We start from the raw sequence: 14,761 nt of genomic DNA on the forward strand, positions 1-14,761 counted from the left end.
TTTAAGATGGTGAAAGGCTGACCACCCTCTGTGTTAATGCATCAACCCATTGAATCATATGCAGTGATTGCGAATGCTAATCCTCCTCTAACAGCATGTTCACGTGCTGACAAACAATAACTTGTCTGCATGAAAGTCATGAATAAAACGCCACAGACATTAGGCATCACTGCTTTGGGGAAAGTGTGCAGCAAATGACATGGTAGCTTCAGCAATGCTCTCAGGGTGGTCTGATGAAGGGGCTGATTTGGGTTTATGTGAAGAGGGGTTGTCTGTCTCCATTTGATGCTTACCACTCAACACTTACTCCTGCCCAAGGGAAGATCTTGAGCTGGATACCCCTGGGGTTTCTGCTAGGCCTGCCTATTCTCCCACTGTACCGTAGTCTCCGGGCCAGTGTGGAGAACAGACAGTATTTCACTGTAGAAAGCCAAGGATTTGATTGCATGGTTCTATGATGTTTTAATTGCTGTTGCCCCTCTTTTGTCGGCTTCGTAACTCATGATGATGACTCTTGCCTTTATTTTACTATCTCTGTGCAATGAAGTTGAGGAGCATTCCCCGCGCTTTGAACACAGTGCAGTTTTTGGTATGCATACTTCCTCTTAACAAGAGGCTGCTCTATAGAATAATGTGCATTAACTGTAGTCCTGCATGTGATCTGCGTACTGTGACTAGTTTAGGTGTTTATGACTGGAATGTATTTTACCTGATAGGAAATTTAAGGTGTCAACTCCCTTTTCTCTGTAATTTAAAGTCCAATATCTCATCCTACCTAATTTTGTGTGTGTATTTATACAAATATACAGTTTTGGGTTTCAGATTTTCTCTTTCTTTCACTTTATTTCCTTCTGTTACTTTCTTCTCTTTTGTCTCTCTACTTCTTCCTTCCTTTTCTCCCCCTCTCTGTCTTTCTCTCTCACTCGCTATCTGTCGCCAGGCCAAAGTCCGAGATCTGGAGGAGAAATGTCGGACACAAAGTGAGCAGTTCAACCTCCTGTCCAAAGAGCTGGAGAAGTTCCGGCTACAGACTGGAAAGTTTGATACCCTTGGCAGTGGCACCGATCCCTTAACTGTGTGTGAATCCCCTGGATCGCCAAACAAATCCCTCTCCCAGCTCTTCAACGGGCTGGCCGCCCCCACAGGGAAAGGTTAGACGAATCGCAGAAGAGCTTTGTTTTAGCTTGTCTGTGTACATTATGTACGCCATAGACCACAGCTCAGACGAGAACATTCATAATAATGTGATTTCAGTCATCTGTGAGCTGTATGTGGACGTTTGATCTGTTAAATCAGACAGTGGAAGCGGCGGAAAGCTTTAGTCTCGCAAAATGACACCAAAATACATTTGAAATAAACAATTCAGTATTATGAGGATGGAAAGACAAACGTGCAGCTGCTCCTGAAATTGGAGGTCTGGGAGGCCGTGCTTGTGACGTACGTGGCTCAACATAGAGCAAGTAGCCTAATGAAATAATCAATCAGGGTACTGGATGACATAGCCTTTACCACTGCTTGGCACATTCTTGTTGTTGACTTAAATAATAATACTGACGTTTACATTGGGCCTGTGCCTGGAATCTAACTCTCCTTCTGATTACATAAGGATCTGTATGTTTTTTAACACTAATGCAATTAGGATGATTATTTTCCTAATTGTTAATGGGTTGTATCCATCTGTTGTTTGTGCTGTTGGTTCTTACAATGTTATCTATTACTTTCAATGGTATCTAATCAAATGAGGTATGGAGGATGATGAAGATGATGATGATGAATGGTGATAATAACGATGAATGACGATCACATGATGAAATGGATAAATAATTGTATGTGATATATTGCACTCCATTTTGGACATTAGTGCTACGCACAGATATAAATATGATTTCAGCAGGCGCAGTCATATTTCAGATCTTAGCTCTTCCTTTGTTTTGCCCGCAGGCAATGAGAGTCCGCTGAGCAGATCTGTGATCTCTGAGTTCATCCGACCGCTCCAGATCTGTGGGGACAAGCCGGAGCTCGTGTCTGTAAAGCCAACATTCCTCACCCGCAGCAGCAGCCGGACTGGCAGCTCTCAACGGGCCCTCCTCACTGAGGTGAGTCCTACTAGGTCCCTCCCTCCCTCCCTCCCTCCCTCCCTCCCTCCCTCCCTCCCTCCCTCCCTCCCTCCCCTCTAGCCCTGATTATATAAGCCTAATCAAGATGGACCTAAATAGCTTGATTGCCCTTTCAAAAAACTCCTCAGAAGATGGTAAAGCATTAATTACACTGTTACATAATTACAGCATTTATTACATGATTGCAAAATTGCTTCCTGTTTTGAAAGTATAAGCTGAAGTCCCACTCAGGTGGAGATGTAGGACTGAGGAAACACAGTGATGCAGAAAGGCCTTTTCACACCCCATCCTATCTGTTTCCTTTTACTCTCCTCTGCTGGGAGGTTTGGCAGGTTTACCAAGTGTGTATAGGATATGTTTATAGGCTCTGCTATCATCCCACTGATTTCCACCATAGAAATGTCCACCATGAAAACAAAAATAAATGTAATTTGGTTGTTACATCTCTCAAGGTTGGTTCTCTCTTATCAGATGGACAAAGAACTAAGCTCAACGACTAGGACCAAGAAGAGGTTCACAGGCAAGGTCCGTCTGTGCATCGCCCGGTACAGGTGAGAGGAGTGAGCAGCTTTGAGATGCCTTACACTACAGTGTTATATTAAAAATGCATCCCTGCACAGCACTTTTCAGAAGTGTTTTCCACCTACATTGTCCCACTGAGGTTTGAACTCACCTCTTAATAATGATGCAGTGCTATGCTCTCACCAAATAAAATGAACTGTCAGCTGAAATAATTGGAATCCCCTAGAACAAAGGCAAATACATGAATGGAACCCAGTGCTGTCCACCCCCACTGTTTTTTTCTATCTCATTTAGCCTGTTGGAAAATTTAGTCTGTTGGAAAATTTAGTCTGTTGGAAAATGTTATATTTTATATTAGTTTTTTATTGCAGCACTCAGCAATTCCCCTATCACAAAGTTACACAAGGGTACTGCTACTGCAGTGTTTGTGGCAAAAATGTAACTGTGCTTGGATTTGTTTGGAATTGCTCGGATACTATTTAGCTAGGCTACTCTGCTTTCCCATCACAATGTCATCAAGTTTTGACAGAAGCTAATTGTCCATACACAGTTCCTAATATTGTGCTTAATAATTGTCTCATTTTGATCCTAGGTTTTGAACCTTTTTGAACCTGAATTCATCATCTAGCCTGAGATAATTGGACACATATCCACTTGTGTTTGGTTCAGAGGAGCAACGCAGCGAGTTCATCAGCTTGATTCTATTGTACTCTACTCTTTCTTTCCCCCAGTTATAACCCCTGTAATGGGCCCAATGAGCATCCTGAGGCAGAGCTCCCCCTGGTGGCAGGGAAGTACCTCTACGTGTATGGGACCATGGATGATGACGGCTTCTATGAAGGTCTGATATCTCACTGTGTTTTACCCTCTCTCTCTTAAAAACCAATTCACATGATTTAAAAATGATTCTAATTTCAGAGCAGAATGATTGTTGCTGCTAAGAGACAGCATGGATTATGGGATGTATTTACTGTATGGGCATTCGAAGAGACGAGGATTAGGCAGTTGTGGATCAATCAGTGCTAATGTGGCTTTTACGATTGTCCTCTCTAGTCTTCACTGTACTTGGAGAGTTGTTGTTTATACTACTTACTACTCGTCACTGTGAGAGTTGTTGTTAATACTACTTACTGCTCGTCACTGTGAGAGTTGTTAATACTACTTACTGCTCGTCACTGTGAGAGTTGTTGTTTATACTACTTACTGCTCGTCACTGTGAGAGTTGTTGTTTATACTACTTACTACTCGTCACTGTGAGAGTTGTTGTTTATACTACTTACTGCTCTTCACTGTGAGAGTTGTTAATACTACTTACTGCTCTTCACTGTGAGTGTTGTTGTTAATACTACTTACTGCTCGTCACTGTGAGAGTTGTTAATACTACTTACTGCTCGTCACTGTGAGAGTTGTTGTTTATACTACTTACTGCTCGTCACTGTGAGAGTTGTTGTTTATACTACTTACTGCTCGTCACTGTGAGAGTTGTTGTTTATACTACTTACTACTCGTCACTGTGAGAGTTGTTGTTTATACTACTTACTACTCGTCACTGTGAGAGTTGTTAATACTACCTACTGCTCGTCACTGTGAGAGTTGTTGTTTATACTACTTACTACTCGTCACTGTGAGAGTTGTTGTTTATACTACTTACTACTCGTCACTGTGAGAGTTGTTAATACTACTTACTGCTCGTCACTGTGAGAGTTGTTAATACTACTTACTGCTCATCCATGTGAAAGTTGTTGTTAATACTACTTACTGCTCTTCACTATGTGTTGTTAATACTACTTACTGCTCTTCACTGTGTGTTGTTAATACTACTTACTGCTCATCCATGTGAGAGTTGTTAATACTACTTACTGCTCGTCACTGTGAGTGTTGTTGTTAATACTACTTACTGCTCGTCACTGTGAAAGTTGTTGTTAATATTACTTACTGCTCGTCACTGTGAGTGTTGTTGTTAATACTACTTATTGCTCGTCACTGTGAGTGTTGTTGTTAATACTACTTACTGCGCGTCACTGTGAAAGTTGTTGTTAATACTACTTACTGCTCTTCACTATGTGTTGTTAATACTAGTTACTGCTCTTCACTGTGTGTTGTTAATACTACTTACTGCTCATCCATGTGAGAGTTGTTCATATTACTTACTGCTCGTCACTGTGAGTGTTGTTGTTAATACTACTTACTGCTCGTCACTGTGAAAGTTGTTGTTAATATTACTTACTGCTCGTCACTGTGAGTGTTGTTGTTAATACTACTTACTGCTCGTCACTGTGAAAGTTGTTGTTAATACTACTTACTGCTCTTCACTATGTGTTGTTAATACTAGTTACTGCTCTTCACTGTGTGTTGTTAATACTACTTACTGCTCGTCACTGTGAAAGTTGTTGTTAATGCTAGTTATTGCTCTTCCCTGTGTGTTGTTAATACTACTTACTGCTCGTCACTGTGAAAGTTGTTGTTAATACTAGTTATTGCTCGTCAATGTGAGAGTTGTTGTTTATACTACTTACTACTCGTCACTGTGAGAGTTGTTGTTTATACTACTTACTGCTTGTCACTGTGAGAGTTGTTGTTTATACTACTTACTACTCGTCACTGTGAGAGTTGTTGTTAATGTCACTTACTGCTCGTCACTATGAGAGTTGTTTATACTACTTACTAGAGGTTGACTGATTAATCGGAATGGACGATTAATTAGGGCCGATTTCAAGTTTTCATAGCAATCGGAAATCAGTGTTTTTGGACACCGATTTGGCAGATAAAAAAAATAAAAATGTACACCTTTATTTAATCTTTATTTAAGTAGGCAAGTCAGTTAAGAACACATAACTGCCTCATTCAGGGGCAGAACGACAGATTTTTACCTTGTCAGCCTTACAGTTAACTAGTCCAACGCTCTAACAGCTCGTCACTGTGAGAGTTGTTAATACTACTTACTGCTCGTCACTGTGAGAGTTGTTTATACTACTTACTGCTCGTCACTGTGAGAGTTGTTAATACTACTTACTGCTCGTCACTGTGAGAGTTGTTAATACTACTTACTGCTCGTCACTGTGAGTGTTGTTAATACTACTTACTGCTCGTCACTGTTAGAGTTGTTAATACTACTTACAGCTCGTCACTGTGAGAGTTGTTAATACTACTTACTGCTCGTCACTGTGAGAGTTGTTAATACTACTTACTGCTCGTCACTGTGAGAGTTGTTTATACTACTTACTGCTCGTCACTGTGAGAGTTGTTAATACTACTTACTGCTCGTCACTGTGAGAGTTGTTGTTTATACTACTTACTGCTCGTCACTGTGAGAGTTGTTAATACTACTTACTGCTCATCACTGTGAGAGTTGTTAATACTACTTACTGCTCGTCACTGTTAGAGTTGTTAATACTACTTACTGCTCGTCACTGTGAGAGTTGTTAACACTACTTACTGCTCGTCACTGTGAGAGTTGTTTATACTACTTACTGCTCGTCACTGTGAGAGTTGTTAACACTACTTACTGCTCGTCACTGTGAGAGTTGTTTATACTACTTACTGCTCGTCACTGTGAGAGTTGTTAATACTACTTACTGCTCGTCACTGTGAGAGTTGTTAACACTACTTACTGCTCGTCACTGTGAGAGTTGTTTATACTACTTACTGCTCGTCACTGTGAGAGTTGTTAACACTACTTACTGCTCGTCACTGTGAGAGTTGTTTATACTACTTACTGCTCGTCACTGTGAGAGTTGTTAATACTACTTACTGCTCGTCACTGTTAGAGTTGTTGTTTATACTACTTACTGCTCGTCACTGTGAGAGTTGTTAATACTACTTACTGCTCATCACTGTGAGAGTTGTTAATACTACTTACTGCTCGTCACTGTTAGAGTTGTTAATACTACTTACTGCTCGTCACTGTGAGTGTTGTTAATACTACTTACTGCTCGTCACTGTGAGTGTTGTTAATACTACTTACAGCTCGTCACTGTGAGTGTTGTTAATACTACTTACTGCTCGTCACTGTGAGTGTTGTTAATACTACTTACTGCTCGTCACTGTTAGAGTTGTTAATACTACTTACAGCTCGTCACTGTGAGAGTTGTTTATACTACTTACTGCTCGTCACTGTGAGAGTTGTTAATACTACTTACTGCTCGTCACTGTGAGAGTTGTTAATACTACTTACAGCTCTAACCACCTGATTACATTGCACTCCACGAGGAGCCTGCCTGTTACGCGAATGCAATAGAAGCCAAGGTAAGTTGCTAGCTAGCATTAAACTTATCTTTAAAAAAACAATCAATCAATCATAATCAATAGTTAACTCCACATGGTTGATGATATTACTAGTTTATCTAGCGTGTCCTGCGTTGCATATAATCGATGCTGTGCGTATCGTTGCTCCAATGTGTACCTAACCATAAACATCAATGCCTTTCTTAAAATCAATACACAAGTATATATTTTTAAACCTGCATATTTAGCTAAAATAAATCTAGGTTAGCAGGCAATATTAACCAGGTGAAATTGTGTCACTTCTCTTGCGTTCATTGCACTCAGAGTCAGTGTACATGCAACAGTTTGGGCCGCCTAATTTGCCAGAATTTTACGTAATTATGACATAACATTGAAGGTTGTGCAATGTAACAGGAATATTTAGACTTATGGATGCCACCCGTTAGATAAAATACGGAACAGTTCCATATTTCACTGAAAGAATAAACATCTTGTTTTCGAGATGATTATTTCCGGATTCGACCATATTAATGACCTGTGTGTTATTATGTTATAACAAAGTCTATGATTTGATAGAGCAGTCTGACTGAGCGATGGTAGGCACCAGCAGGCTCATAAGCATTCATTCAAACAGCACTTTAGTGCGTTTTGCCAGCAGCTCTTTGCAATGCTTCAAGCATTGAGCTGTTTATGACTTCAATCCCATTAACTACCGAGATTAGGCTGGTGTAACCGATGTGAAATGGCTAGCGGGGTGCACGCTAATAGTGTTTAAAACGTCACTCGCTCTGAGACTTGGAGTGGTTGTTCCACTTGCTCTGCAAGGGCCGCGGATTTTGTGGAGCGATGGGTAACTCTGCTTCGAGGGTGGCTGCTGTCGATGTGTTCCTGGTTCGAGCCCAGGTAGGGTCGAGGAGAGGGACGGAAGCTATACTGTTACACTGGCAATACTAAAGTCCCTATAAGAACATCCAATAGTCAAAGGCATATGAAATACAAATGGTATAGAGGGAAATAGTTCTATAATTCCTATAATAACTACAACCTAAAACTTCTTACCTGGGAATTTTGAAGACTCATGTTAAAAGGAACCACCAGCTTTCATAGGTTCTCATGTTCTGAGCAAGGAACTTAAACGTTAGCTTTTTTACCTGGCACATATTGCACTTTTACTTTCTTCTCCAACACTTTGCTTTTGCATTATTTAAACCAAATTGAACATGTTTCATTATTTATTTGAGGCTAAATTGATTTTATTGATGTATTATATTAAGTTAAAATAAGTGTTCATTCAGTATTGTTGTAATTGTCATTATTACAAATACATTTTAAGAATCGTCCGATTAATCGGTATCGGCTTTTTTTGGTCCTCCAATAATCGTTATCGGCGTTGAAAAATCATAATCGGTCAACCTCTACTACTTACTGCTCATCACTGTGAGAGTTGTTAATATTACTTACTGCTCGTCACTGTTAGAGTTGTTAATACTACTTCATGCTCGTCACTGTGAGAGTTGTTAATATTACTTACTGCTCGTCACTGTTAGAGTTGTTTATACTACTTACTGCTCGTCACTGTGAGAGTTGTTAATATTACTTACTGCTCGTCACTGTTAGAGTTGTTTATACTACTTACTGCTCGTCACTGTGAGAGTTGTTAATATTACTTACTGCTCGTCACTGTTAGAGTAGTTAATACTACTTCATGCTCGTCACTGTGAGAGTTGTTAATATTACTTACTGCTCGTCACTGTTAGAGTTGTTTATACTACTTACTGCTCGTCACTGTGAGAGTTGTTAATACTACTTACTGCTCGTCACTGTTAGAGTTGTTTATACTACTTACTGCTCGTCACTGTGAGAGTTGTTAATACTACTTACTGCTCGTCACTGTTAGAGTTGTTAATACTACTTACTGCTCGTCACTTTTAGAGTTGTTAATACTACTTACTGCTCGTCACTGTTAGAGTTGTTAATACTACTTACTGCTCGTCACTGTTAGAGTTGTCAATACTACCTACTGCTCGTCACTGTGAGAGTTGTTAATACTACTTCATGCTCGTCACTGTGAGAGTTGTTAATACTACTTAATGGTTGTCACTGTGAGAGTTGTTAATACTACTTACTGCTCTTCACTGTGACAGTTGTTTATACTACTTAATGCTCGTTACTGTGAGTGTTGTTGTTAATACTACTTACTGCTCTTCACTGTGAGTGTTGTTAATACTAGTTACTGCTCTTCACTGAGAGTTGTTAATACTACTTACTGCTCTTCACTGTGAGTGTTGTTGTTAATACTACTTACTGCTCTTCACTGTGAGTGTTGTTGTTAATACTACTTACTGCTCTTCACTGTGAGTGTTGTTAATACTAGTTACTGCTCTTCACTGAGAGTTGTTAATACTACTTACTGCTCTTCACTGTGAGTGTTGTTGTTAATACTACTTACTGCTCTTCACTGTGAGTGTTGTTGTTAATACTAGTTACTGCTCTTCACTGTGAGTGTTGTTGTTAATACTAGTTACTGCTCTTCACTGTGAGTGTTGTTAATACTAGTTACTGCTCTTCACTGAGAGTTGTTAATACTACTTACTGCTCTTCACTGTGAGTGTTGTTGTTAATACTACTTACTGCTCTTCACTGTGAGTGTTGTTGTTAATACTACTTACTGCTCTTCACTGTGAGTGTTGTTGTTAATACTACTTACTGCTCTTCACTGTGAGTGTTGTTGTTAATACTAGTTACTGCTCTTCACTGTGAGTGTTGTTGTTAATACTAGTTACTGCTCTTCACTGAGAGTTGTTAATACTACTTACTGCTCTTCACTGTGAGTGTTGTTGTTAATACTACTTACTGCTCTTCACTGTGAGTGTTGTTGTTAATACTACCTACTGCTCTTCACTGTGAGTGTTGTTGTTAATAGTAATACTTACTGCTTTCTCTCTGTTCCTCAGGAGAGCTGCTGGATGGACAGCAGGGACTTGTCCCTTCCAACTTTGTGGACTTTGTTAAGGATGAGAAGATGCCCTCTGCTCAGCACAGGGACGGGGCCAAAGAGTCAGGCTACCTCAGTAGTAACCACAGCAGCCTGGGCTCCACAGGGCTTGGCAGCATGGGCCTGAGCAGCATCAGCAGCCTGCTATCTGACAGTAAACTGGACCTGGGGCCTAGCCTAGATAGAAACCTGGAGAGAAACCTTGAGAGAAACCTGGGGAGCAACCTCAGTTCCACTCTGGGTTCCACTCACGGTTCCACTCTGGGCAGCCACATGGGTTCCACTCTGGGTTCCACTCACGGTTCCAGTCATGGTTCCACTGGACTGGGTTCCAGTCTGAGCAGCACTCTGACCAGCCTGGGCAGCAGTAGTCTGGGCATGGACTTCCTGGGCTCCATGGGTTCCTGCAGCAATGGGACAGGGACCCTGGATGTCAGCATTGACGAGATTGGTGAAAATATTGTGCCTTACCCTCGCCGTATCAATCTGATCAAACAGCTGGCCAAGAGTGTGATCGTGTGCTGGGACCCTCCGGTGGTGCCGCCCGGCTGGGGCTCCATCAGTGGCTACAACGTCCTGGTGGACAAGGAGGTGAGGATGAGCGTGCCCTTTGGGGGCAAGACGAAGTCGCTTATCGAGAAACTTAACCTGGCCACCAATACCTACCGCATCTCGGTACAGAGCATCACAGAGCGGGGCCCATCTGACGAGCTGCGCTGCACTCTACTAGTGGGGAAGGATGTGGTGGTGGCTCCTTACTATCTGAGGGTGGACAACATCACACAGGTCTCTGCTGAGCTCTCCTGGCAGCCTAGCAACAGCAACTACAGCCACACCATCTTCCTGAACGAGGCTGAGTATGACATGGTGAAGGCAGGGGCCTACAAGTACCAGTTCTTCCAACTGAAGCCCATGACCGTTTACAAGGTGAAGGCCGTGGCGCGGACACACCAGATACCTTGGCAGATGCCCCTGGAGCACAGGGACAAGAGGGAGATCTCTGTGGAGTTCTGCACCCAGCCTGCAGGTCAGCCCACCTACTATCTCTCCCTTTCTCCCATCATTAAAACCAGTGGAGGCTGCTGAAGGGAGGACGGCTCATAATAATGGCTGGAATGCAGTGAATGGTTATCAAACCAAAGTAAATCACATGTTCGTGTTTGATATCATTCCATTTATGTTCCATCCATTACTATGAGCCGTCCTCCTCTCAGCAGCCTCCACTGGTTAAAACACACACTTAGTCATCTTTCCAGTCTCCCAAAGAGGTGTACTCAGCATAACTGGCCTGGTTGTTTGTCTCTTCAGGGTGCATTGAGCATGCAGTGCAATTGTAGTTAGTTCCTGCTGCTTCTGCTGCCTCTTGTATATCCAGCCTGCACAGCCGTATACTTTCACTGTGTTCTCCTGCTTTCAAAACCATTTCTGGCTAAAAAGCCTTTGGCAATTTGGCGTAAACACAGCAATCTATTTACTTTAGCTCTGACAAGCTTTGAGCCCATTATATTTACAACCTTGTACCTGACAGACATCTAAAGGCTCGTTTTCATATTTCTCAGTCACTTTTTTTGATTGCCTTCAAGGATTTGTGTGTGCTGGCTTTGATAAGAGAGGCGCACCGTAAAGATGGAGGGGAAAAAGAAGTGTGGTGAATAGACATCCAGGGAGCGTTTGCTGCAGAAGGCTGCATATTATCAGAGGACGAGAGTGAAAACCGAGTCGGTAGGGGAGAAAGAGAGAAACTCTAGATGCCTAATGTGTGTAAATAGTGTATGTTCTGTAGCTCTGTGTGACTGGTCTCCCCTGAGACCCCATACAGCTCTACACGCCACGAGAGAGAGAGAGAGAGAGAGAGAGAGAGAGAGAGAGAGAGAAGGGAGTGAAGAGAGAGAAAGAGACCGCGCAGTCATTACTATACATACAGTCTGCCAGCGCCCTTAAACCCACTGGCTGCTAGGTTTAGAACACTACCAATGATTTCCCTCTGTTGTCTGGACATTAGTAATTAGTGTTAATAAAAAAAGAAAATGAATTTGTGTTTAAAATAATGACTGAAGAACAAGCTTGTGAACTCTCAACTGTACATTTACGCAACCTTGAAATGAATTGAGCTGACCTGAATGTACTGACTAGCCCTGCTGTGTGTGAGTGACTGCTTGAGTCTAATGGAAGGGCAGAGGTCAGGAAGAGGTGAGAGGGAGGAGACAGGACAGAACAGGACAGGAAGGACAGCTGTACTGGGAGCTTTATGTGTTTAGGCAGCAGCAACAGGGAACACACTGGGCATTTATCTTATCAAGCTCCACCATCACATTGTGAGGTTAAGACAGCATTTGAGATGCTTTCAATTATTGGAAATTGGCCTTGTTCCTGTGGATGAAGTCACCAATTACATGACCCACTTCGTGCCCTCCGCCTAGCCAGTCCAGTTGACTGGAATATGTTGCTCATGTTGAGAACAAAGATGGTTAGAAATAACTGGATGTATCATGCAACCAAAACATCATACAAGGGTTCATACAAGGGTTCATACAAGGGTTCATACAAGGGTTCATACAAGGGTTCATACAAGGGTTCATACAAGGGTTCATACAAGGGTTTGTACAAGGGTTACTCCTACTGGTTTTTCTCTGCATGACTTTTAATAGATGGAAGGGTTTCACTGAGATGATTTAAATGCACATTTGAGCCCTCACTGACACTCATGCTTTATAATATTCATAGTTGAATGACTAAAACAGCTGAGTGCTCAGAATGCTCAGAATGTCTACTGCTGAATCCTCCTCTTCAGAAAGGAGTAGCTATATCTCTGCTGACACTCATCTAGTGGTGAAATGTGATTTAAGATGTATTGATGCACATTCTCAGACTGCTCTGCTCTGGGTGTCTTCTGCTCTGAACTTCACTGCTCTGCTTTGATTTTCACTGCTCTGATCTCCACTGCTCTGCTCTGATCTCCACTGCTCTGCTTTGAATTTCACTGCTCTGCTCTGATCTTCACTGCTCTGCTCTGATCTTCACTGCTCTGCTCTGATCTTCACTGCTCTGCTCTGATCTACACTGCTCTGCTCTGATCTTCACTGCTCTGCTCTGCTCTGCTCTTCACTGCTCTGCTCTGACCTTCACTGCTTTGCTCTGATCTACACTGCTCTGCTCTTCACTGCTCTGCTCTGACCTTCACTGCTTTGCTCTGATCTTCACTGCTCTGCTCTGCTCTTCACTGCTCTGCTCTGCTCTTCACTGCTCTGCTCTGAACTTCACTGCTTTGCTCTGATCTTCACTGCTCTGCTCTGATCTTCACTGCTCTGCTCTGCTCTTCACTGCTCTGTTCTGCACTTCACTGCTCTGCTCTGAACTTCACTGCTTTGCTCTGATCTTCTCTGCTCTGCACTTCACTGCTCTGATCTTCTCTGATTTTCACTGCTCTGCTCTGATTTTCTCTGATTTTCACTGCTCTGCTCTGATCTTCACTGCTCTGCTCTGAACTTCACTGCTTTGCTCTGATCTTCTCTGCTCTGCACTTCACTGCTCTGATCTTCTCTGATTTTCACTGCTCTGCTCTGATTTTCTCTGATTTTCACTGCTCTGCTCTGATCTTCACTGCTCTGCTCTGATCTTCACTGCTCTGATCTTCACTGCTCTGCTCTGCTCTGGTCTTCACTGCTCTGCTCTGATTTTCACTGCTCTGCCTTTCACTGCTCTGCTTTGAACTTCTCTGCTCTGCTCTTCACTGCTCTACTATGACCTTCACTGCTCTGCTCTGATTTTCAGCTCTGCTATGACCTTCACTGCTCTGCTCTGCTCTGCTCTGCTCTGCTCTTCACTGCTCTGCTCTGACTTTCACTGCTTTACTCTGATATTCTCTGTTCTGCTCTGCTCTTCACTGCTCTGCTCTGATTTTCACTGCTCTTCTCTGCTCTGCTCCGCTCTACTCTACTGTGCCCTCTACTCTGCTCAACTCTGCTCTGTTCTCTACTCTGCTCTACTCCACTCTTTACTGCTCTGCTCTTTACTGCTCTGCTCAGAGATAATGCTGAATGGGTGTGTGTATGACTGTGTGTGTGTGTGTGTGTGTGTGTGTGCGTGCGTGCGTGCGTGCGTGCGTCTCTCTGCGGGGCACTGGCAGCTCAGCACAGATGGGTCCTGTTGATTTAGCATGCAGCAGAGGTAGAGGGACTGTGAAAACCAACCTGACTGTCTCTGGCTGTTCTGAGGAATATTTGGACAGAAATCCTGACAGCATGATAATGTTACACCCATAGACATACAGTGCCTTGCGAAAGTATTCGGCCCCCTTGAACTTTGCGACCTTTTGCCACATTTCAGGCTTCAAACATAAAGATATAAAACTGTATTTTTTTGTGAAGAATCAACAACAAGTGGGACACAATCATGAAGTGGGACGACATTTATTGGATATTTCAAACTTTTTTAACAAATCAAAAACTGAAAAATTGGGCATGCAAAATTATTCAGCCCCTTTACTTTCAGTGCAGCAAACTCTCTCCAGAAGTTCAGTGAGGATCTCTGAATGATCCAATGGTGACCTAAATGACTAATGATGATAAATACAATCCACCTGTGTGTAATCAAGTCTCCGTATAAATGCACCTGCACTGTGATAGTCTCAGAGGTCCGTTAAAAGCGCAGAGAGCATCATGAAGAACAATGAACACACCAGGCAGGTCCGAGATACTGTTGTGAAGAAGTTTAAAGCCGGATTTGGATACAAAAAGATTTCCCAAGCTTTAAACATCCCAAGGAGCACTGTGCAAGCGATAATATTGAAATGGAAGGAGTATCAGACCACTGCAAATCTACCAAGACCTGGCCGTCCCTCTAAACTTTCAGCTCATACAAGGAGAAGACTGATCAGAGATGCAGCCAAGAAGCCCATGATCAC

General features: G+C 42.4%; 1 protein-coding gene across 7 annotated transcripts in view; it reads left to right on the forward strand.

Moving 5' to 3' along the window:
- The window catches only part of LOC110525587 (RIMS-binding protein 2), a 138,835-nt gene that overhangs the window by 99,821 nt on the left and 24,253 nt on the right, over nucleotides 1-14,761 (forward strand). For 4 of the 7 annotated variants that reach the window (XM_036979711.1, XM_036979716.1, XM_036979712.1 and 1 more), the window contains 5 exons: nucleotides 941-1,151; nucleotides 1,942-2,096; nucleotides 2,589-2,668; nucleotides 3,371-3,480; nucleotides 9,818-10,885. In XM_036979711.1, the coding sequence (XP_036835606.1) occupies nucleotides 941-1,151; nucleotides 1,942-2,096; nucleotides 2,589-2,668; nucleotides 3,371-3,480; nucleotides 9,818-10,885 (1,624 nt within the window). Of the gene's footprint in view, nucleotides 1-547; nucleotides 590-940; nucleotides 1,152-1,941; nucleotides 2,097-2,588; nucleotides 2,669-3,370; nucleotides 3,481-9,817; nucleotides 10,886-14,761 lie in introns of all 7 variants that reach the window. The other 3 variants (XM_036979710.1, XM_036979713.1, XM_036979714.1) reach the window with 1 other exon arrangement.

The sequence above is a fragment of the Oncorhynchus mykiss genome, chromosome 6 (assembly GCF_013265735.2).
Source record: "Oncorhynchus mykiss isolate Arlee chromosome 6, USDA_OmykA_1.1, whole genome shotgun sequence".
NCBI lineage: Eukaryota > Metazoa > Chordata > Actinopteri > Salmoniformes > Salmonidae > Oncorhynchus > Oncorhynchus mykiss.